Source organism: Strix aluco, chromosome 8 (assembly GCF_031877795.1).
Source record: "Strix aluco isolate bStrAlu1 chromosome 8, bStrAlu1.hap1, whole genome shotgun sequence".
In the NCBI taxonomy this organism is placed as follows: domain Eukaryota; kingdom Metazoa; phylum Chordata; class Aves; order Strigiformes; family Strigidae; genus Strix; species Strix aluco.
This window is the reverse complement of record NC_133938.1, coordinates 19,970,979-19,994,172: the sequence shown is the minus strand read 5'-3', so window position 1 is coordinate 19,994,172 and position 23,194 is coordinate 19,970,979. Positions and strand designations below refer to the sequence as shown.

The following is a 23,194-nucleotide window of genomic DNA, read 5'->3' as shown; positions in this document are numbered from 1 at the left end:
TCATCTGCACTTTGGAAAGTAGCCAGTAGATAGTTTATAATACTAACTTGTAAAAAACATTACCAAAAGAGTACAGTTAAAAGAAAGACACCTTCCTCATAACCGTTAATTATCTTGACTACAGAAAATTTCTCTCAATGTAATTTCCATCAGTGAGCTCCATACTGTTTCTTAACTGGTTGCACTGCCTGTTCAGATACACAGAATAAATCAGGAAACAATCATCTCAGAGTGCCTCCTCTACAAATGTTTATTTTTACTGATCCAGGGATGACTGGCCCAGTGTTCTTAGAGAAGGATGAAAAAAACCCTTGACACACCAAAAAGCTAAAAAGGACAGCTCAATGACCTTGTTGACTTAGTATTTTCAGTCTGACAACAGAGAAATTTACAAGGAGTTTGTTTATTAACAACTTTCAGACCATTGTAACAAGTATATTAATAAAAATCAGATGTGCTGACACAGATAATACATTATTCATACAAACAGACTGTGTGTCGTTTTACCAGTGCAGAAGGTACAACAGATTTAGAGAATACTCTGTCCTGGGGTATTGGTAACCTTTTTTTTTTTCTCTATGACTGTTTTTGTTATTGCTGGTCTGCCTTCATACTTCCTGGTGCAATTCACATTCAGGTCTACAAAGAGAAAAAAAAGGAGTCAAAGAATGTGCAACACTAATCCTGTTACTGCATTTAAATGTCGTAAGAGTAAGCTGGGAAAATAAGGTTCTTTCGTGTCTCAAATCCACAATCCTCTCTCAGGGAATAACCCTGCCCCACCCCCAGTTTCCGTGCTCGACAAAAAATTACTGAAGAATGCAGTAACAGACCCAACCAACGAAAAAATCAAGTACAACTATCCCTCACTGCAGCAATAAACTGAAGTAAGTGGTGCTCTGCCTAGAGCAGAACACCCACAAGATTGCGTGAGAGTTTGCTAAAGCCTGGTACCTCTTGAAAGCAGATGAAGAAAAATCACCAACATTTGTTACACTCACGTAAGAAGTAGCTAGAGGGACACCAGACACTAGTAGTGTCCAGCACACACAAGTGCCACAGTAGCTGTTGCTGCAGATTCTTTCGGCAGCAGCCTGGGCTTTGCCCCCCTCGATGCTGGGGGGAAAATCAGCCCAGATCTGAACTTGCTGGGGCAGCTTCTCAGGTTGGGCAATTTGCAATATTTTTTCAGATGTCAGTGAGTGTTTACCCAGGACTTTCCCAAGCCTGGGTGTAGGGGAACACTCCCTTCTGACATCTCAGCTTTTTTACCCCAGTGTAAAACAGAGTAAATAAATATATACACTGATAGAAAAGAAAGAAAAAGGGTGGGGGTGGAGAGGGAAGGCCTCTAAGCTCTGATCTTACAGCTCTGGAACTTCAGCAGTTCCAGCATGAAATCTAGCAGCCTACTTCTGACTTTCCTAGAGCAGACATGTGAAGGACCATCTGAAGAGGATTTATCTCCTATCTCCCTGCCATTGTCCGATCTTCCTCTGCTGGGCACATTGGGGAATGGGAAGAAAGATGAAAACAAATATTTGATCCATCCATTTAGCACCAGCAGAGGGTCTCCTGAGGAGGGAAAGGAATAGAAGGAAAAACAGGATACCAAGTACAGCATGTTGGTTGCTGTGAAACATCAGGAGCTACATGACACAGCCTACATCCATTCTTCTTGGGGCATAAAGGCAAACACATCAGCTGGCAGATAAATACATATCCCACAGTCCTGTCTCACCATAGGTTGGAGCTCTGTCCCATCTTCGTTGTCCTGGAAAGGTCTCATGCTTCTGTGGTTTTGCCCTTCTGTTAACTTGTTACTCTGACTCACAAAGGTCTACAAGCAAGAACCAGGGTGAGATCATTTGGGAGTGCAAACCATTATGTAAATACCTGCTAAAGGAAGATAATTAGCCCTGGGCTAAGAAACTCTAGCTGGTTCCTACCTGGATGACACTGAGTGATACCGGGAGGGACTCTGCAGAGGCAGCAAGGGTGATGAATGCAACTGAGAAGGATGAATCAAGACTCTCTGTTACATCCCCTGCTACAGGAATGAAGACTCTGGCTGTCTGAAATCCCTCACCCAGCTCTCCGCCCACTGCCGCATATTGTCCTGAGGGCCAGGGTGCCTCCCTTCCACCCCCAGATGTTTGTAACACAGAGTCCCACGTCACATGTCTTCATGTGTTGGGAAACTCCAAGTTCTTGGCTACACAAGCAAACTTACTCTTTATCAGGCAATGAGGAGGAGTTTGGATGTGCTGCCCCCAGTTTTTCCATACAAGGTTACACAGTCTGCCCTGCTTAGAAGACTGCTTACCCCTGTGGGAAATCCTCTCTTCACCGGAGGCCCTAGGGCATGGCTAATTACAAGGAATTAAGACCAGAGTTAAAGAGAAACTACCGCAAAGTTTGGAAGTGGCCTGTTTGTTTCATGAAGGAGAGTTGGCTTAAGAAGTATTTTAGCAGTTAGCAAAACAGAGGGAGAAGAACAGAGGTCAAGGCTTCAGTTTTCCATTCAGTAACATATTCCTATTCGGGACATGTGCTTAAGTACTGTTCTGAATTGAAGCCAAAGAATATCTATCTGCTTTCTTCTGTACAAAGGGTTAAGCCTATCTGTAGGCTGCCTTTTCGTTTGTTTGTTTTCAACGTAATTCTATGAACATTACAGAGAATTTGACAGCTGCATTAAAAAAAAACAGATTAATTCTTCTGACACTGTCCTGAAGAAATCCATCCAGAATATTCGTATCATATGAGCTATTCTGGCTGCTGAGTTTGTTTTTTGTGAATCACTAAGATTTTCTTTGTCGCATGGTTTATGAAGGAAAAGACAGAACTGGCAAAAATAGCATGAAAGGAAAAAAATCTGCATCTTCAGATATTCTCAATATGAAAGGGATGGCATATATACATTCAAATGCTTCGGATAACTAAAGCTTTCCATCACTATTAGCTACATAATGATTCTCCATGGAAATGCTTGTAATACAATACAGTAATTATGAGGGTAAAGTCACAGAACAATCACTCCAGAAGCAGAAGAATTTAATCAAGAGACAGAAGACAGTATTTTGGCAAAAGAATCTGTATAGGTATGAAGCAGAACAACTCAAGTTTGCATGAAGTTTGTTCAGAACTACATACATCCTGTGGATGCATACCTGACCTCTGCTGGCAACAAGAAGCTCCTTGTTTGCTTTTGCTCATCACTGTACAGTAAGTCACAACAAATACAACCATCTAATCTTAGGGCACCCCATGGATCGGTGTCTGCAGCTAGCTCATCTATTCATTCATAGTTTTTAATTACCAACAATATATTGAACATATAACTAATAAGGCCTAAAAAGTCAGCCGTTACTTAGAGGGTATGATCTAAAAGAAGACAGCAGATCATAGCTACCACAGAGGAGTCAGAGGGAGCCATTTACTTCAGTTTATAAATTCACATATGATTTGTATCCCTGAGCCCATCCTGTTCTAAGGTGTTGGGAAGGAAATAGCATGGGTTGTGTGTTCAAATTACTACGTCTTGGGGAAAGAAAAAGTCCCAAAAGCTGACAGTGGCTCAAGTATCTTTGCTGTTATCACTGGGGTTTACCAGCAGTTCCTGATCTACGAAGTACGGCTTCTCTGCGGATCCATCATTTGTTTCCATATCAATAGCAAAGCAAAGGAACATGACATCTGCTGTCACTTCAAACACAGACAGAAAGCTGTGGGACATCACGTAGGCAAAAAATCCAACCAGCAACAGAGGAACTACCCAAGCTTGCAACTCCCGATGGTAGTTAAATGCCATCAATCCTCCAAAAACAGTAAAACATACAACAAACACCTGTAAAGGGCAGCGAGAGGGAAATGCAGCCTCATTAATCATGTAGAAATGTTTCTTAAAAAAACCAAAACCCCCAAAACCCTAAGGCAAATACATTACAGTATATTACAGCAAATACATACAGTACAAATACAATATTTTAACAGCACACCTCATCTGGGAGACAGCTATGCACTTTCTGGGATCATGTAGTTGTCACACTTTGCGTTCAATTCAACATGTAAATTCTGTAGGGCAGAAGCAATCTTTTACTAGGTATTTACCAAAGACTCATTGCAATAGGGAACTGTAACAGTGGCACCAATGACACTACTATAATACAACTAAATAACTCTGTAAAGAAAAGAATTAAATTCTGCAAACATTATCTTCTCTTCCAAACTCATTTTACAATATTAACAACACTGAGTTCAATAAACTCTATTTACTTTAGGCATAAAGAGAGAATCAAACCCTGTTTTTTCACTTCATTCTTATAGAACAGTACTTTCCTTACTCTTACCTTTCCTAGAAATAGGATAAAATCTCCAAAACAGCTAATGGATGCAAGTTTGGGAGAATTCTTCGCCAAAATAAAGACAGCATCCTTTGCTGATGTATAAAAATTTGTCCCATTTATGGCTGTAGTTGTGTATGCATGCTGAAATTAGAGAAGACAATAATGCGAGAGAGAAAAAACTCATAACCTAGATTTTAATTCAGCAAAATGCAAAGCCTTAAACTCTATCTACAAATACTCACTTTATGAATATAGTTATTTTACATAATATGGCAATTTTAGTTTGACTGTAGTAACTATGCTTCTAACTTCAAATAGCCTTTCTACATAATTTTCACTATTAGCAAGTGCTAGAATAGTGACTAAATACATTTCTGAACCCACCTTTATCCAACTTATTTTAAAACACCCAAGTTCTCTACCCTAATTTTTGTTAATGAACACAACACAATTACCACAAAACACCTACTTACCTGGAGTCACACTATCCAAACTTACTTGCTTATTTTCTGTGAATCTATCTCTGCTGGCAAACAATGTAAGTGGAACAATCAAGTTATATAGTTATCAAGTCATTTAAAAGTTGGTGATTAAAAAGCTTTTATATGTGGCCCCTTCAAACTACTCATATGATACTGAAATTCAAGCTTATGGCTATAGCCATAAAATAAACCTTTTCATGAAAGATGAAACCAATTGTGAAAATAACTGGAAAAGAACAGCTAAAGGATCCTGGACTAGACCAGTGAGTGTTATGTCACAAAAACAAACCCCAGAATTTCAACAGACAGTAAGGGTACTCACAGTTTTTTGATGAATTGAGAATTTTACAAGATTTCTGTTTGTGGGAATTTGCCAAGACAGGTGGGGAGGACAGAATATTTACCTTCATGGACTGTATTATTTTAGCACTTGTTGTATATAACTTGACATGTATGTCCCATTTATGGAACTCAATGAGGTTTTGAAACTGTGTCCAAAATATAAGCTAAGAAAAACAGCACTCAAGATACCTGAAATATATGCTGAACTTTACCAGTCTTATGAATAGTTTCGTATGCTGAACTTTACCAGCAAGTCTTATGAATAATTTCCTTTTACTCAAAATATCAGAAGGTGGATTATGCCACAAAACATCAGGCACATCTAGTACAGTCAGCAAGAACCACAGTGTGCAAGGGATTACTGTTCTGAAGGAATTTATACACCCCAACATGTACTTGGTGCTTAGATTACTTTCTGCTTCACCTGGAAGCGAAAAAAAAACCAATTGGTTTGCTGAAAGTGAATTATACTGACCTACTGCAAAACACTTCCTGTTCAAAAATCTGTTTTTTCTTACTTACAAATCAAAATGTAAAATAGCTTCAGAAATCTGAAGGCAGAGAAAATTTATTTCTGCAGAGTCCAGTTTTACCCCATAGCAATTTCTGTAACATACTGTAGTGTAGCAAAGCTATACTGACATTATCTTAAAATACTACAGAGAAAGAAAGAAATTAAATGCAAAGATCATTTGTCCCCTTATTGTGGATATTATTTATTTTATGTATGACAGAGGAATTTTTTTCTCTGATGGGAAGCAAGAAAATAATAGTAAGCAGTGACATACTCTAAATGTTGTACTTACATAGTAGCAAATACATCCATAGATGAAAAAAAGTATAAAGACAGACCATGGATTTATTGCCTACTCTAAGAAAATCAGAAGACTCCACTGAACTCTACAGAAACATGTAGAGTATCTGCATAAAAATCTGTTTAACAAGCAAGTTCACTTCATTCCTAAATAGGAAAAAATGCTTTCTGTGCTCACTTTCATTTATACTGACGCTGCTCCTTTCTCCAGGCAGTACTGGAACAGGCTGGCAGAGAGGTGTGCCCTTGGGCTCAGTCAGGCACTGCCTACAGTACCTTTGCCTTCTCAGTTGCCTACACATCTGCAAGAGAAGCATCCTTGTCCTACTCTCCTCCCTCAACCTGAAAGATTTGTGAGCATCCTGCTGCCATCCTGTGTGAGGAAACTCGACGGCCTGCAAGCTTGCCCACCGCAGCAGCAGGAGGGCCAGCGCTAGCCTGGCTGGGCTACCATCTCCCCAGGACATGGGCGCAGGGTACATGGCCTCAAGTCAAGCTCTCTCTCCATCTTCCGTCTGTAGCTGTCACTGCATATTTCAAACATGGATAAACCTATCTTTGTAACATGCTGGGAGTTAAGTCTGTTTCATCATTCCCATTAACAGACAGGAAATTGAGACACAAAGTGGAAAAGAGTTTTCTAAGTTTGTTTCTGTCCCTTAAGAACTAAATTCATACAGCAGATCCTGATCTGGTGAGGTCAGTATAAATTTTGCCAATAAATTAAACAGAGATTCTGTATTCATTATAAATAGCAAAAAAAGTCCTGTTTTAAAAATTAAAAAGAATGTTGAAAATACATTGCACTTGTACAAACATTGTTTCCAAACTTAAAATAAATAACCATTTGTTTGCACTCTTGAATTAGCCACTTTGGCATCCGAGGAATGTGCAACAAAAAGAATTTCTGATATTTATTAACTAGAACAGTTATCTTGGAAAGACTGAAAATAGTGCTGGAGACTGAATACTACCTGCATAGGGATTTGTCATGTCACAAACCAGTTGATAAGAAATGGCATTTATAACAATTACAAATTTAACAAATCATGTAAGTATCAACTAGTCATAACATCCAAGCAAGAAAGGCAGCCAGGTAATAATCCAGTATTATAGAAGTAATAAGAGAAACACAGAAATGAATGAACTGCTGAAGGCTACGAAACTAGTCATTGACATAGGTGAAGCAAGGATGTGACTAGTACAAGCTGAGGACTTAGCCAAGTGATCTTTACCTTTTGGCAAAAAATACATTTCTGAGGACAAAAAAAAAAAAAGGTATTTGAAGGGTTTCTCGTTCAGCCTAGACTGTGGCTCCATACAATTTCCTCACTATTCTCAAGTTTCCCATACAGACCCCATACCCCGATCCCACCCAGCCACATAGAAATCTACATGTTCTAACTAACAAAATACATGTCTAACATTTAAGCAAATGTATCTTTACACAAAACTCAGAGTTGCACAGAAATGATCTCAAATGATTTCTCATTCTCACCCACCAAAGAACACCTAAAACATGCAAGCTATTACCAATATTTGCAAATCATTTTGGACTTTGGACTAAGAAGCTTAGGTATCCCATTAATTTTCCTGTTGTGGGGTATGTGCAACAACCCAATTCCTTTCAAAGAAAAGATAGTTGCAAAGGCTAAGATGTCAGGCCATGGTGTTAAGAACCTGCTATCATTTAGTAATGGGTTATTTAAATGTGTGTTTTTCTACAGAATATATTCTCTTTTCCCATGCACAAAAGCTTTAGCGGACTCTAAAATGTTTGAGAGAAGGGCAGCAGGAATGATCCAAAAGGTATGGAATGTCTTCTGTCTGGGGAACAACTGAATACACCAGGCTCTTCTGTCTGGAAAAGAGATGACTGAAGGAGGATGCAGTAAGAGGGCTACAAAATCATGAGAAATGCAGAGAGGGTAGGTAGGGTTAGACGGCTCACTGTTTCTTCCAGAACAAAGGCTAGGCAGGGGGAGGACCACATGAAGTGGTAGGAGACAAACTTGAAAAAAGATGGTATTTCTTCTCACTGTAAGTCTATAAACTGTGAACTGCTGGACAAAGGATGGTTTAGCTGCTACGAGTTCACATGAGCTCAAGGGAGACTGGGAAAGTTCAGAGAAAAGGAATCCACTGAGTTATTAAGTACACAGAAAACATACTCAGCTCAAGAAGTCCTTAGGCTGAAAACAAATTTGGAAACAGCACAGGGACTTGTTCTACCTTAGCCTTCACTCACAGCCACTGTTGGAGATGGGATACTGAGCTAGACAGAGACTCAGTCAGGCCCAATACAGCTATTATGTTTTTTATCCTTTCTTAATGTTTTACAATGGTAGTCTCTGCTACAGTGACAAGCAAGTAATAATGTCATTGATAGCACACCAATGATCAGAAAGCGTGGGAGATAGTGGGTCAGGAACAGTCTTTATCCTTGCACCAGCAAGCTGGTACTGTACCACCACCTTTGTGAAGAACACAAGCCTCCTCTGGCTTGGAGCCTGGGAACTAGACACTAGTTTCTCAGTGTCAGGATGAATAAATAAGGAATGTGAATGTTTACATATTTCCAAATACCACAGTATGCAAAAAAAAAGCTATTTAAAGAATACATCCTTCTGTGCCTCACAACACAGAATGTCAAGGGTCTTGGAAAAATTGACCTGCTAGTTTCATGAGAAAGGCACTGTGGCTCAGATCCAGGCCATAAGTTCCCCAATTGTTGAGAATAATTGCTACTTTGTGTAACAGCTGAATTCAGTCCTCCATTCTAGGACTTGCTTTAATAAAATGAGCTTGGGGAAGAGAGGATTGCCATAGCAACAGAATCATCTTAAAAAAGAAACAGGAGACATGCTGGTCTCACATCCCACTTCAGCTTTTTCTGCTCTGCTGGTATTTTCAGCCTGATCTGATCTTGTTGCTGCCAACTCTCATGGGGGCTGCCCTGGTTACCTACACCCAGTGCAACACTGTGCAGCTCAGGCTGGACTTCTAAGTGTCTTAGCTTACAAGTGTCACAGCTGCCAGGGGAATCCCCTCAGAAAACAAAATCCAGTGGTAGCAAGAGGCAATGACATTTCTGTGGCTGCTGTACAGCTGTTAGTGACTTGGTGAGAAAGCTGTATCATGTCTCTCAGGTAGTGGTGGGAAATTAGAGCAACATGGGCCTATGGGGCCCCACTGAAGAGATGAGGACATGTAAGACTGGAAGGGACTTTCAGCCACTCCAGTCCCTGGCTATTTCTGACTAGCACATTATACAATTTCTTCTCTAAAGTGGAAAGCTCCCTCTTTAAACTACTTAGGGCTTTCCCCTCTGCCAGCCCTTACATTTGGAGCTATTCCAGACAGTTGTCCCTCCAATCCTTAGGAACCTTCTTCCAACTTCTAGACAACATTTACTCATGAACAGTTTACATCTACTCATTCTTCTGCTGATCTTGTCTTGGCTCTTATCCCTCCCTGTTGTTTCTCTTCTTGATATACTCATAAATGGCTAAAAGGTTTGTTCTTACCCTTTATTTGTCAAAGTAGACACAGCGGAATATTTCAGTCCCCCCCATGAGATAAGCCTGAACACTAACCAGCAACACATACAATGGTATTTATCCCCCTCTTTCTGGTGCAAGTATTCCATCTCCTACCTTCCAGGACTGAATCTGCCATTTCTGCAGCCTTGTTAACTAAAGGCTATTGTCCTGTGGTTGACAAACACATGGAGAATATTCTCCTCCCCCAGCCAACCAATAAGCACATCACTAATAAAGAAATGGTTATTTTCTTATTCTTAGACTAATCACCATCTGTAAGAAACCCTTCAATAGCCTCCCAAATTTTCCCAAGATTCCAACTTTCCTTCATTTCCATTCCACCTTATATTTGCAGTCTGGACTTACTGGAAAAAAACTTGTCCTTCAACTTTCCTTACTTCCTACTCTGTGTGTCATCTACTCCCTCCATGGCTGTCATCCAGTGGGTAGGACAAACACAACTTTCTCCTTGGAGGGCAGCTGGGTGTCCTTTCCTGCAGCATCACACTGCTACACCTGGGACTCCACTTCAACCACAGGGGTTGGACCATAAGGATCACGCCCACTGCGTCATGATTACATCATTACTGGAGTTGCTTACAGTGATTTCTGCAGTTAGTGTGACAATGTTCTCATTTGGGATTTCTGAAATGAAATAAAACTGAACATTTCCAGAGAGTTGTTCATAAATTGCTCTGCTTAAAATCACTGAATTATTGATCACTTGCTTCATTGCCTTTTATTTTCTTTCTCTTTTTTTCTTTAATGGGATAGGGGAGAGGTGAAAGGTATCAAAGCAAGAATTAGTCAGCCTTGTTCATCTCTATCCCCTTCAAGGTTCATCCTAGAGAGCAACTAAAGACTTAAGGAATTTTATTTCCTGTTATCACACACATAAAGCCTCTAAATGGAAAGCAAACATATTTAAAATACAATTTCACTGAAAACTGACATTTTAGCCAACTGTCTGTCTTCTCAAGATGATTGAAAATTTAGTTTAATATCTAGAAGCAATTTTGCCAGTAACATTAAAATAAAATATTGGTTTTGGGAGGAAAAAGAAGTACTTGATGGGGTGAGGCACAATGTATTTGGCAGTGCAGAGAACTGTACTTACATTAGCATGCATGAATTTTCATTTTATCTAGGTCACTTCTCCACGAGTCATTTAACTGGAACCTCCTGATAGGCTTCCATCCAAAGTTTAAGAGAGAACCAACTACCATGGATATATGGCCATTAGACAGACTTGCTTCTGTTTCTTTACACTAGATAGTTACTGGCTTTCAGTATCAGTGGAGGGTCTCAGTACCAGCAAATGCAGGCTAACAAGCCGCCAACTTCAGTGATGGCTACCACAGGGCCCAAAAGGCTATGCTGCAAGTAACTGCGCTGTTGAAAACAGAGAAAACACATACTGCTCAGCAACTCTTTCAGAAATCCATGTGCTGCACTTTGGAGCAGTTGCTTGCCAACTGGCTGCAGATGAACCCAAAGCAGACACAGAAAAGCGAAACTATCCTGAAATACATACATTGTTTAAAAAAAAAGTCACTGCAACAAAATTATAAAGAAAAAAAAAGCAAATGCTTTGATGCATCAAAAGTTAAGACTGCCACTACAATTTAAGAAAGCAGGAGACAGACAGACCTTGTAGCTCCCAAACCACATTAAAAAAACAGTATAGTCTTTTCACGGAAGAGAAATTTCAGTCTCCCAGATTTTACTTGAAATGATTGGATATGTTTATCTGGAACATACTGAAACTATCAGAGCCAGAAGATGAAAAATCTGTGGTAATTCTGACAAGTGTTGGCAAACAGAACTGTCAAGTAAGGATAATGACTTTATATTCACAAAGCACTTTTCATCCAGATAGAACCCAGAGTGCTTTACAATTGTTACTAATGGATTATACACACACATGAATCACTTTGCCCATGACTAAAATGGAACAGCTTAAGGAGTGAACTGTTTAACAGCACATAGCAACACTACACCACAGTTTAGCACAGGATCCAGTTGCAAATCCAAGAGAAATTTAGGAAGGCAGAATGTAATTATCCACATTGCAATCTGCACAGGATACTGGGTTTACATTACTCCTCCTCCAACAATTGCCACTGGAAATATAGCAACTGTCAGCATCTAGAGCAGCACTCTGTCATGATGGGAAGATGACTGGGTACCTTCTTGGCCCAGTTTCAGTTAAGTTCCAGGAGAGCTGAACAAAACTTAGCTGAGCCTGCTGAGAATGAGTCACTTCAAGGATTCATGCAACTATCAAAGGAAGTGTTAAATCCCACCTGAAAGATGGCACCTCAGCCCAAAAAGTACTCTTTGATAACAAAACAGCACCTGGTTGACGCTGCATGGGAAGAAAGAAGCTCATGCTCTGTCCTCCAGCACCTGTTTCTCATCTGCAAGTCTCCCAGAGGGAAAACAAGGGGCTCTGTTTAACCCTGATTAAACTTGTGAATGAAGCAGCAGAAAGAATGTAAATCATCTAAGCATTATAACAACAGGTTGAAGAAAATAGTGCAGAAGTGATGGGGAAGGCTTTTTTTTTTAGAGTTTCAGGTAATTATACGCTTACTACTATAGTGAAAGTAATACTAGAATAAAAGGCAAAAATCTAGTAAGGAATGTTAATGCACACAATAAGCTTTGGAACAACTTTTACAATCAGCTGTTCCACATTTCAGTAATTTCAATTCACATAAAAATCAAAATCTGAACTAAAAAATACTTTAAAATGTTAGAAACATAGGTACAAGCAATTCTTTAACCCCTCCCAATCCTGCTCTCAAGTCCATGTTCAATACCTATGTAAAATTTCAAGGCTGTACCCAGCAGCTTTCACTGATCTCAGTAAGAGCTCTTAAAGAGTTCAGTACTTCTGTTAATCAAGCCATATGTTAAACTGCTTAAAACTGAAGACTTGTCTTTTTTTCCCCCTTTTTTAATTTTCTTTTTTACATTTAGCCACAGTTTTACAAAATTGAAGATGAAGATTTTCAATCTTAGTCGAAATATTTTTTTTAAGAAATAGGCTTGAATACATTCTTTATAGGAAAAAAAGGAAAAACTATTCAGATAAATTAATTATTCTATGAAATGCAATAATCTGAGACCAACATATCCCCTTCATACAGATAAATTTTCTATTAAAATCTTACAGCGTGTTCTTTCTTTTCTTCTCCTCTAATCCTCGCCCAAATTGCCTTGCATTTGGAGCACATGTAACACCATGATCTTTGCCAAAAAGATGTTCAAACAAACAATTATGTAACAGCAAACACCGTATTATGATCATTAGGTTAAAAACCACAACTTGTATAAAAACAGAAATCTGCCTACAATAGATTAGGAAACAGGAAATCTTTTAAGGGAGCAAGAGCTGAAACAAAAGGAAGAACATTACAGTAATTAATTCTTCTTTTAACAAACACATAGGATACAACAGCTGGAGAAAGTAAACACTAGGATGCTGGCTATCTCTTTGAAAGACAGGAAGCCAAGGGGAAAGGGTGACTAGAAATGGAAAGCCTGGAGTCAAAACAAACTCTGAGATTCCTCATCAAGTCAGTGACAATAAGATCTACCTAAAAAATGTAAGTCTGGAAAATTCATTGTTTAGAACCAGAGATTTCACTGCAGAAGTATTTAATCTAGGCTGAACTAAGTGAAAAACTTTCTCTTAGTATTTGTCCAAGATTAAGCTTAATTTATGCACCTACTTTAGAGGAGAAGTCAGACCGGTTATCAGAATTGTCTTGTTTACTTCACTGCTACCCTCAGCAAGGAGAACAAAGAACACAACAGTCAGAGTCAGGAATCAGCATGAACATCTGATCTGCTTTCACATTAAGAATACCACAGTCACCAGAAATAACAAAAGGGGACTGACAAAGAGAAAAATTAGCTATTTACAATGATGTATATAGAACTGGAAAACATTTGGAGAAAAGGATCAGGAAGGAAAAAGTAGGAGTCAAGTATCTGAAAAACTGCTGTATGTCAGAATCATCCATTTCCAATAAAAACACTTTTGAAACAAAACTGCTAACAAAACAAAGATGTCTTTCAAAGAAAGAGAATATTTATCATCTGGCTTTTTCGTCATGGATCATATTCCCAGATATATTGATAATGGAAATCAGCCAGGAGGTCAAGTTTCTTTATTCAGGACTTTCAGGTGGAAAATACTGTATCTAGTTTAATGACACATCTCCAGGTGGGTTTCTTACTTCTTCATTGCTTCCTTCCACTTGGACCCTTGGTATTTCAGTAGTCTGTCTAGCACAACTCAACAAAATGTTAAGTCTTCTTACCTACAGAAATAGCAAGTGGCCCTCTGAAAGTACTATCTCAAGCTGTATTAATAAGTTTTCTAAAATCTTGCACCTTGTATGTTTGTCAATTCCCTGTTTCTTTGCAACAAATTCCATCTACATCTGAAGACTTTGTTTGTTTAGTTCAGGTGGCCAGCAGAAAGCTTTGGCTGGCATGCTCTGGATGTTGCTTTAGTCGTGCTAAATGGAGCTAGCACACACACGTGGTTTCTAGACTACGTATGCAAATGGTTGATAGACGGACAAATGATAGAGTGTACCTGGTTAAAGTATCTTAAGCAACTTTCCTGGCACCAAAACCAGCAGAAACAGCACTTGAACAGGCACTTTGCACATGCACTCTCCTGCAATAAAATGAAATGTTTGGTTACTAGACAAAGACTCAAACAAAACTGCCATTTTAGAAAAACTTGTTTTACAGGTGACTGATTCTTCTAATAAAGCATTCTCTTAGGCATCAGATATTTCCTTTAGGATTATAGGAACTGTTTTTAATTCAGGACCTTCAGTATTAACGACTGATGAGCTGAGCATACTTTTTTTCTTCCTGTGGATGGAAGATTCTTCTCTGGGAAAAGAAAGTAAGTGCTGCAAGCAGTTTTGTGAGCTAACAGCTGCTTGGAGAACAAAACAGGCAGGCAAGTCAGTAACCCTTACAGTACTTTGCAGTGATCAGGGAGTGCACTGACAGATTTTTAACTTTTGTTTATCAAAAAAACCTTCACAGTTCTGAAATGACTGGTACCCTAATGAACAAAAATAAAAGACTGGGCAGAAGGACTTATATGCACATGTGTGTGTATTGACTCACAGCATACATTCATTTTTCAGGATGAGAAGAAAAAGCATGTATTAGAACAGACCATTCATAGACCACTGATCTATATTCATTTCATACTGAAAACAGAGCAGAAAAGCTCAATGTTTGTTCCATGGCCCCCCTTCCCCCATCACATCATGAGCTCATAACTGTTCATCATATAAAGATTTTACCAAGAAAAAGACATCTTGGTAGCCATGGTAGCCTTCCAAATTTAACTGGCTGTTTTTCTCAGCAAAAGGAAATTCAGTTCAGTGATACTTGAGTCTTTTTAACCTCCTTTTTCCAGAGGTCACAATGTTTTTGTTTTGTTTTGGAAAGCAGAGATCTTCCAGTCACTATGTGAAAACCTCAGGTCCCCACAACTACCATTGTTCGTGCAGAAACCACAAACCTCCTAACTTTTTTCCAAAGATCTTGAAAATATTCCAGAAATAATTCCTTTAAAATGGTGACTATACATGCAAACTCCTGACAGCAGAGAAATACTTTCATCTTGCCGTGTATTGCCGAAGAGATGATTTTACTAAAATTGTATCAATCTCAATAAGTACTGTTTATTAAAAACCTAGAGCAAGGGACTTCAACTGCAATCTTCTCTTCGATTTTGCTTGAAGACTGCTGTGTAGAAAACGTGTGAATTTACCTGCAAGCTTGCAGAGCCCTGACTTTTCCTCCTACTCACAGAAAACAGCATTTTTTGCAAGGGTGGTAAAGTCTGGGTGAGCTCTACAAGAACGCAGCATCACTCCTCCATCTTTTAGTACCACTACTATGGCCCTGTATGGAAAGAGCCTCAATGGAAAGGGGCCATAGCCTGTCCCTTCACCCATGGGAAGGAGCAAGGTTACTTTGGGGGGGGATCCTTCTGCGGACTGGGGACACGAGCTCACCTGAGCACTTTAAAGCCTCTTTAGCAGCAGCTACAGGTATGGGTCATGTCACATCCTCCACTGAATGATTGGCAATTAGACCAAAATGAGCTTGCAGCACACTGCTATAGACACAAATAACCTTTCTTTCCTAGTTAAATCTTCTACAGCTATTCAGATTACAAAACCACATACCCAACAAGTCCACTAATTCTGCTTCTTCTAGAGGCAGAAAATACTCTATCTTCTGCCTAGCGCAACTCATCCCACCTATCATCTTTTAAAAAAAGTTCTTAGCTGACCCAGCTTACCAAGTTTTATAACCAAGGCTTTCATATGAAAGTGACATAAACCCAGACACTTACACATCTTTCATGTATTTATTACAAGGGGATTTTATTAAGCATTCACAAACTATACCCCACACTCATGCCCCATAGGTACCAGGGATGGTCAGTGTAAATACCCTGTCATAACTACACATAACATGCTTCAAGGCCAAGGTAAAGTCCAGAGGAAAAGACCTACATTTAAAAACTTTGCCTAAACCTTTCTCTAAAATCAGAGCTGTGCAGTCATGACAGCCCTCTCTCCTTGCCAAAGTGCCAGAACTAACTGCAATGGTATGATTCCAGCAGGAGGTAAGAGATGCGGAGATGCATGAAAGACAGAAAGAAGGCAAGCAACAAATGAAACAGCCCACCTATATTTTTTATACATCTTAAAAGATGTGGTTTGGGTCCCAGACAAATCTCTGGAATAGTTCTTATTTCATACATTCTTTCTATAAACTCATATTACAAGGCAGATGAAATCTTTTCTATATGATATTTTATATGCAACAAGAATATTCTTAGTTACGTTTGCTTTTTTAAAATTTTAAATAGAGCATTCTTCCAAATTTTGCCTTTATCTTTCATAAAAAGCTTTATATATAAACACTAAATAAAGGTGGTTTTTAATGTTGGTGTTTTCTGCTTTTAAAAGTATCTGAGTTGAGAGAAATAGAGGAATATCTGAGAGGATAAGCTTTCTTAATGAAGAAAATGGGATAAAATATAAAATCCACACAACATCATCCATTTTTAAGCGAGTATCTTCTTCACTTTTGTTTTCATGAATCTCCTCACCTTTTAACTACTATTTTTATAGTGTTACAGAAGTATGTACCTACCTTTTGTTTTAGGATATTGTAAAGGTACAAGAGAACAATCCTTGGTATTCTCAGTATTGTGATTAGAAATGAGCCTTTTACAGCAGTTCCTAGATGATAGCAAAAAAGAACTGATATGGAAGACAGGACTGGATGAGGTGGTGGGCTATTTTTATTTCTAGAAAGAAAAACAAACAATTTAAAAATGTTTTAGAAACTTATCTAAGACATATATAGTATATTTTCAGTATTTGGAAACGTAAAGAATTAAGCTGGTATCTCCTTTCCCACTTGAACAATTCCAGTTTTCCTACTGACTTCATCTGAATGATCACCTTAGTCCAAAAGGAAAGCAGCCAAGTTTATAACTTTTATTGGATTAGTTTCATTCTTAAGCAATGACTGTTTTGATGTATTCAGTAATGGAAAAATATCTAGAAAAAACCTACAATGGAAAATACCAGAAGTAAGTGAACACCATCTGAGAATACTTTCTTGAACACCTCTCTCCAGTTTCTGTCACTTCTCTTATTCTCCGCAATCTTTTACTTGACTGTTGTTTCTGCAAGATTTTAGTCTGAAGGAATGAATCTGCTATTTCTGCTTTAATGGTAAAATCAAAACTAGAAAAAATATCACAAGCTCTCACATGTAAAATTGAGGTCTATTATCTACTTTTATTGTTGCAATTTGGTCAAATTTAGTTTTAAATTTTGTGCAGATAATTAATACTTTTTTTTTTTCTCCACTGAACAAGATTTGTTTTAAAATTGAATACACAAAAGGAATATCATACTGTATGTTTAGAATTATAATTTGGCCAAAAAAGTTGTAATTTTACTGCACACTAACCTGTATTGTTTTGGAGAAAGAATGTGTTTCCCAAAATTGAAAAGCAAAGACAAAAAATTGGTCTAAATACAAGTTTTATTTTCTTGGTTCCTTTATAATGGTCAATTTAATGTCAATCATTTACAGCATTATACAGCTCTTGAGAATTTATATAAGAAAGAGGAAAAGAACTTAAAGCAACTCCCCCCCCTCTTCAAATGCTGTAAAAAAATCAATTAGATTAACACTATAAATACCTTTAAAAAAATGTTTCAGAGGATTAAAAAAGCCCACTGATCAATAGTCATAAATAGCCCTTCTAAAAAAGCAACTCTTAAGCAATTGGCCCAACCCTGAAAAATTTACTTAGGCAACAGAACCAGCAGCAGTTTGACTGAGTAGTTAAGTAAAGATACGACCTTGTACCACAAATAAGACGTCCTGTTTTCATAAGTGATTCTTTCAAAGCCTCTGTTATCTTGAAAACTTAATAGTTTGCACAACAAACTAAAAAAATAAGAAGGCAGTGATAAGAAAATGACTGATTTGGGCTAAAAGCTCTACAAATATATTTTTATTAAATCCTCACTTCAGCAATGATTTAAAGAATCCTGAAGGTATCACTACAGTTAACTCAAAACACTAAATACTTTGCAGCCGAGAAGCTGTATTTATGTATGTGAATATACCACAGTATTTTAAATAGGAAATTCCAGTAAAGCAGTTGCTGCATTTATTATTTTTGGTCTTACAACTAGGGGAACAGCTTGGGGGATAGTGTAATTTTATCCTGAATAAGGCAGTTTGGGGTTTTTTAAGTCATAAGGTTTCTGTGTTAGAAACATGTACATTGCAATATAGATGAGTTACTCTATCCATATAGCACCATTGTTTCCTTTTCCCTCATACACTATCTTCCATATAACAGCCTCAGTCAGATCTCAGAATACAGAAGATTAAGTTTCTGCAAGTTAAATGTTAACCAAGGGTGAGAAATACAGAAAGGACAAAGCTTACTCTTGTGTTAATAATCTACTTGCTACTGAAGAGAAAAATGAAGAAGAGTTTTGATATTTTTAACAGAACTGATTAATGAGCAGGAATGCCAAAATTTGTAGTTTAGTTTAGATAAATTTCTACACATTTGGATGCTTTTCCACACCTTCTTTTCCGAGCAAAGGCATTCTCACAAGAACAGGGTCTGACAAGGTTTCTTGCTTTGCTTCCAGACTCCAAGTAGGAAACATGGGAAAAGGGCTAGCTAAACACAACAGGTGATGCTTGTGACTAAACAAGCTCAAGATTGGCTCATTCACCTACACCCAATTGCCTTTAAGGATGAAGTTTCACCCAGCTTTGTCTATTATACGGTTGCAATCCTGAAATGACTTTAGCACAAGCATACAGTCAGCCATACACACAGTGTTTTGTAGGCAGATTGTACTGTGCAGTGAATTCCATGCATTTAGACTCCACTGCATGCACACAAGGTATTGGAGATAAACAGGAATCTGTCTGATAAAAGCAGGCGTCAGTAGGGCCACAGCTTACGTTTCCTGTTTGGTATTCCTATTTTATGTTACCACAGGATTGTTTGATTTACACAGAACACTATATTCCAAACTCCTGTGAACTTGTACTCAGTACCACATAATCTTTTAATAATTTTCTTTCTTCAGTGCTGCCAATTGTCTTTATTTTCTTGTGAGCTCTGTGACATTTGATATCCTTCTTAATACTGAGTTCCTTGAATCAAATGATCACACATGCATCTCAGCTTTCCTTTTAAAAACACTTTTTTTGTGTGAAGAAAAAATGTAATCTTGACACACCCAGAAGATGCAGACATTTGAAAGGGAAAAAAGCGCATTTCTTTAAAAGCCTGTCCTTCTTTTCAGTGCTGTGCTTATAGTTGTCTTCAATCCTGCCTCATCTGTTTCAAAGACTAAAGAGAGATTTAGTGTAAAATACTTTGGAAGTGTTAAGGAATGAATCGTATTCCTCAAGTAAATATGAATCACACTTTTTAAACAAATACAATAAATTACAAGATTTGTAATAAAAGAGACATTACCAGACCAACAGAGAACATGCAGACTATAATTCCAACTGCCCTTTTACCTGCTCTCAAAACCACAAGGGTCAGGTCTGACTGCACACGTGCTGATGGCTCTTTTACATGGGTTACGTCAAGTATCTAAGCAGGGCAAAGGGTGCTCATAAATACTGCAGGTGTATTTGAAAAGGGAAGAGGAATCCTTTAAAAATCTGGTCCTAGTTCATCTCTCAATGACTTTGGCACCAATCCATAAACCTCGATTTTTGACTTACTAGATGTATGTATTTCACCTCTCACTGAATCTTTCAGAAGCTGCGGTGCTGAACACCTTAGTCAGGTGGAAATCCCCAATTCTGCAAATGCTTATATACTCCCTTAATTTCAACCCTGCGCAGCAACATACAGGCACTAGAGTTACTGAATAAGCTCAAACATGGACAGGACAGTGATGCCTGTGATATGGGTCAAGTTACCATACCCCCTTGATTTAATCCCAGAGAGGGGAAAAGCCTCATCTCACTGAAAAGGTAGACGCACATAACACCTAAGCACACAAAATGAAAATAAACCCTCATGTAAAACAACAGTAATAACAAAGAAAGCTTTTTAAAAGCCTGAGCCCTTTTCACAAGTCGTTAAAGGTAACCATTAAGCAAAAAAAGTTCTATTTATTTTATTAAATCAATAAAATCTTTCATGTATTCATGTTTCATCCAAAATAAAAGAAAGCAAAACCCATTTTCAGTGGTGGTATTACAGGTCAAACATATGTCACCTGTAAAGCTAAAGCAGCTAAAATCACTCCCTGCCCTCCTCACTGTGGCTGCTGGCCGTGCAGCACGTTGCTGCGTGTGCTGTGGAAGGAGATTTCCGCAGGGAAAGGCTGTGCCATTTCCTCGGAGCACTTACAAGCAAAGAAGAAAGCCTCTCTGTGAGGTATCATAAACAAACTCTTGTGACATGCCTTTATGATGCTGCCCCAGGGAATACATTAAACACACACAGCAGACAATGTCAGAATTGCTGGAACAGCTTGAGGGAACCCTTGCCCTTGACAGTGTGACCGCTCTTGCAGCTACCGATCCTCTCCCCACTCCTGCACTGCTCTGCATCTCTGCGGGTTTGTGCTGACAGCCCAAAGGCCAGGAAGAGGGATCACCACCACAGAAAAATTGCATTTTCCCTTCCAAGCACAACTCTCTCAACACAGTCCATGTCACCTGGCAAACAAGAGGAGAGCTTGACAGTAGATGCACAAAATGACTTCAGTACAATTGGGTGCAGGAACCTTCTGTACTCTGTGGCCAGTTCCTGCAGCAGTAAAAAATAGCTGGAAAGCGGAAGACCATAACAGAGCAGTAAATGTCATCACAGCAGTTTCTACAGGTGCTTCCCTGCTCTGTGTGAAGAAGATATAGACAGAGTCTTTGCCCTGGGGATTTAGATGGTGTATCACACCAAAATGCACTGCAGCACACAACCCAGTCAGTCAGCAAAAGTGCTTTTCTTTCCTGTGCCTTCTCAAGCAAGCCAATTTAAATGAACCCTAGTGCCTCAGCATTCAGCTGCTAAAGCTGAATCAATTGCTAAAACTTGAGGTACGTAAATTTGCTTAGAAGAAAAGAGCAGCCCATTACCCACAGAGCCACAATCACACTAATTAGTTGTGTTTAGACCCTCAATAGGAAAAAGGACATGACAAGAAATGTGAGTTCCTCCTTTTTCAGGTCCTATCATGGCATGTGAAATATTAGTGTGAGGCTCTTGTTACTTTACAGATCCCCACCTTTTAAAAGGCCACATTTCAGGTTTTGTCTGCTCTTTTACTAGCACCAGTTCAGTGGCACGGCTGTTGGCTGCATAGAGAATCCTAGCAGAGACAGGCTCCTCATACACGTGTTAAACACTGCCTTGCCTTGGCTTTTTGGATGGGATGACAAAACATCCCCTAAAACAATGGTGGGCACTGGCTGTTACCAGGTCTTCTAGCTTTGCTCAGCTGGAGCAGAGCTGCTGTGGGCTGCAGCAGGAAAAGCGTCAGTCCTACGGGCAGGACCAGTGCTGCTGTCTCTGTTGGGCAGAGGGAACAGACCATTTGGAAATGGTCTTCATGGTCTTCTCCTTCAGCAGGAGGCCTTTCTATCAGCAGCGGAAACACCCAGGGATCCATTCTAGAGACCATCAACAGAAACCTGCTCCCTAGGTTTTGGAGAAGCCCAAAGCCTCCCTTCCCAGCTGACCCAGCCCAACACTCCCGGGCAGCTACGGCCAATGCTTCGGGGTCCCCCAGCAGTCTCCTGCCAGGCTCCATGACTCACTTGCACATCACCTTCCTCAAGGGCTAATTTTCCAACAAATTGAGATTATCACCATATTCCTCTAATACAAAATGAAGAAATACTTTAACATGGCAGAGTTTTTCACAGATCAGAAAATCTCATTACTGGGTGTAGAGGAATAGAGCAAATAAGGGCAAGAGAGCTCATAAAATACTTATGGGGAAAAATGTTTCCAGGATACTACTCTCTTCATTGTCAAAAAACTCAATGATGTATTGTGAGATTTAAATCTTCCCCTGCAATGACAGGATAGCGCCGCTCCAGTGCATAAAACCAGTTTAATTTCATTTTACAATATTCAAGTCTAAAAAACAGTACAAATCATGAAAAGTAGAGATTTTTCCTCATTTCTTCCACATTTACATTTTAGGGCAATAAAAAATTCAAAGAAGCTTGTTTATACATCTCTAAATTCTTAACAGTGGTGTTAAAGCATTTACAGTTAACTGAAAATGTCTGCACAGAATGAAAAAAATAAAAGAGTACCAGACCAGGCATTTATGCAGTCAGAACAAATGGAAACCCGGAGCAGGGGTGAACACTCAGGAAGCGGTCAAACTGCCTATGAATACATGAAATTATCAAGGAGCTATATTATTGTATCGCCATTTGATGCTAATGCAGTCTCTGGGAAAAGGGTCAAATGCAGCCTGTGCCTTCCAAGTGGCAATTTCACCAGAGTCAACTGAGCTCTACTGGCTCGTATCAAGGCTCACTTTGGCCCAGTAACTCCAGCAGTAGGGGTGAGTCACGTTAATATCATGCACACTGTAAAATCTCACTCAAGATCTTGCAACAATCAACATTATTTTATGTTAAACTGGATTTCAAGATACTGACATATATTGCAGTCTATTTGAGACTACTTTGACTAGAAAAAGATTGAACATAAATGCTAGAAAATCCCCACAACTATACGGGGGGCAATTCTGCACTCACCTGTTGAAGTAACAAGTAACCACTGCCCCAGCAATCGTCATTTGCTGACAGGCAAGAATGAATTCACTAGTCCAGATAAGGCCAACAAAATGATACCATGCCATGTAGCAAATTCCAGACAGAGCTCTGTATTCTACTTGTCCTCCTGAAGTAGTCTGTGCCGTACCTAGAGTTGGGATTACACCACTGTATTATTATAACACACCGGACAACAAAAAAAGAAAAGCACATGTAAGTGCTTCTGTACCCTTTTTCTTAACTTTTCTTCAATAAAATTATAAAAAAATAAATTCAGGT

At 38.9% G+C, this 23,194-nt stretch overlaps 1 protein-coding gene across 5 annotated transcripts in view; it reads right to left on the bottom strand.

Moving 5' to 3' along the window:
* Window positions 1-384: 384 nt before the first annotated feature.
* The window catches only part of SLC44A3 (solute carrier family 44 member 3), a 43,752-nt gene continuing 20,942 nt past the window's right edge, over window positions 385-23,194 (bottom strand). For 2 of the 5 annotated variants that reach the window (XM_074832543.1, XM_074832542.1), the window contains 7 exons: window positions 22,898-23,063; window positions 16,751-16,907; window positions 14,145-14,228; window positions 4,353-4,490; window positions 3,614-3,850; window positions 1,742-1,840; window positions 385-639 (listed from right to left, as the gene is read on the bottom strand). In XM_074832543.1, the coding sequence (XP_074688644.1) occupies window positions 634-639; window positions 1,742-1,840; window positions 3,614-3,850; window positions 4,353-4,490; window positions 14,145-14,228; window positions 16,751-16,907; window positions 22,898-23,063 (887 nt within the window). In that variant the 3' untranslated portion in view covers window positions 385-633. Of the gene's footprint in view, window positions 640-1,741; window positions 1,841-3,613; window positions 3,851-3,880; window positions 4,078-4,352; window positions 4,491-9,623; window positions 10,175-10,646; window positions 10,922-14,144; window positions 14,229-16,750; window positions 16,908-22,897; window positions 23,064-23,194 lie in introns of those variants that run through there. The other 3 variants (XR_012624147.1, XM_074832544.1, XR_012624148.1) reach the window with 3 other exon arrangements.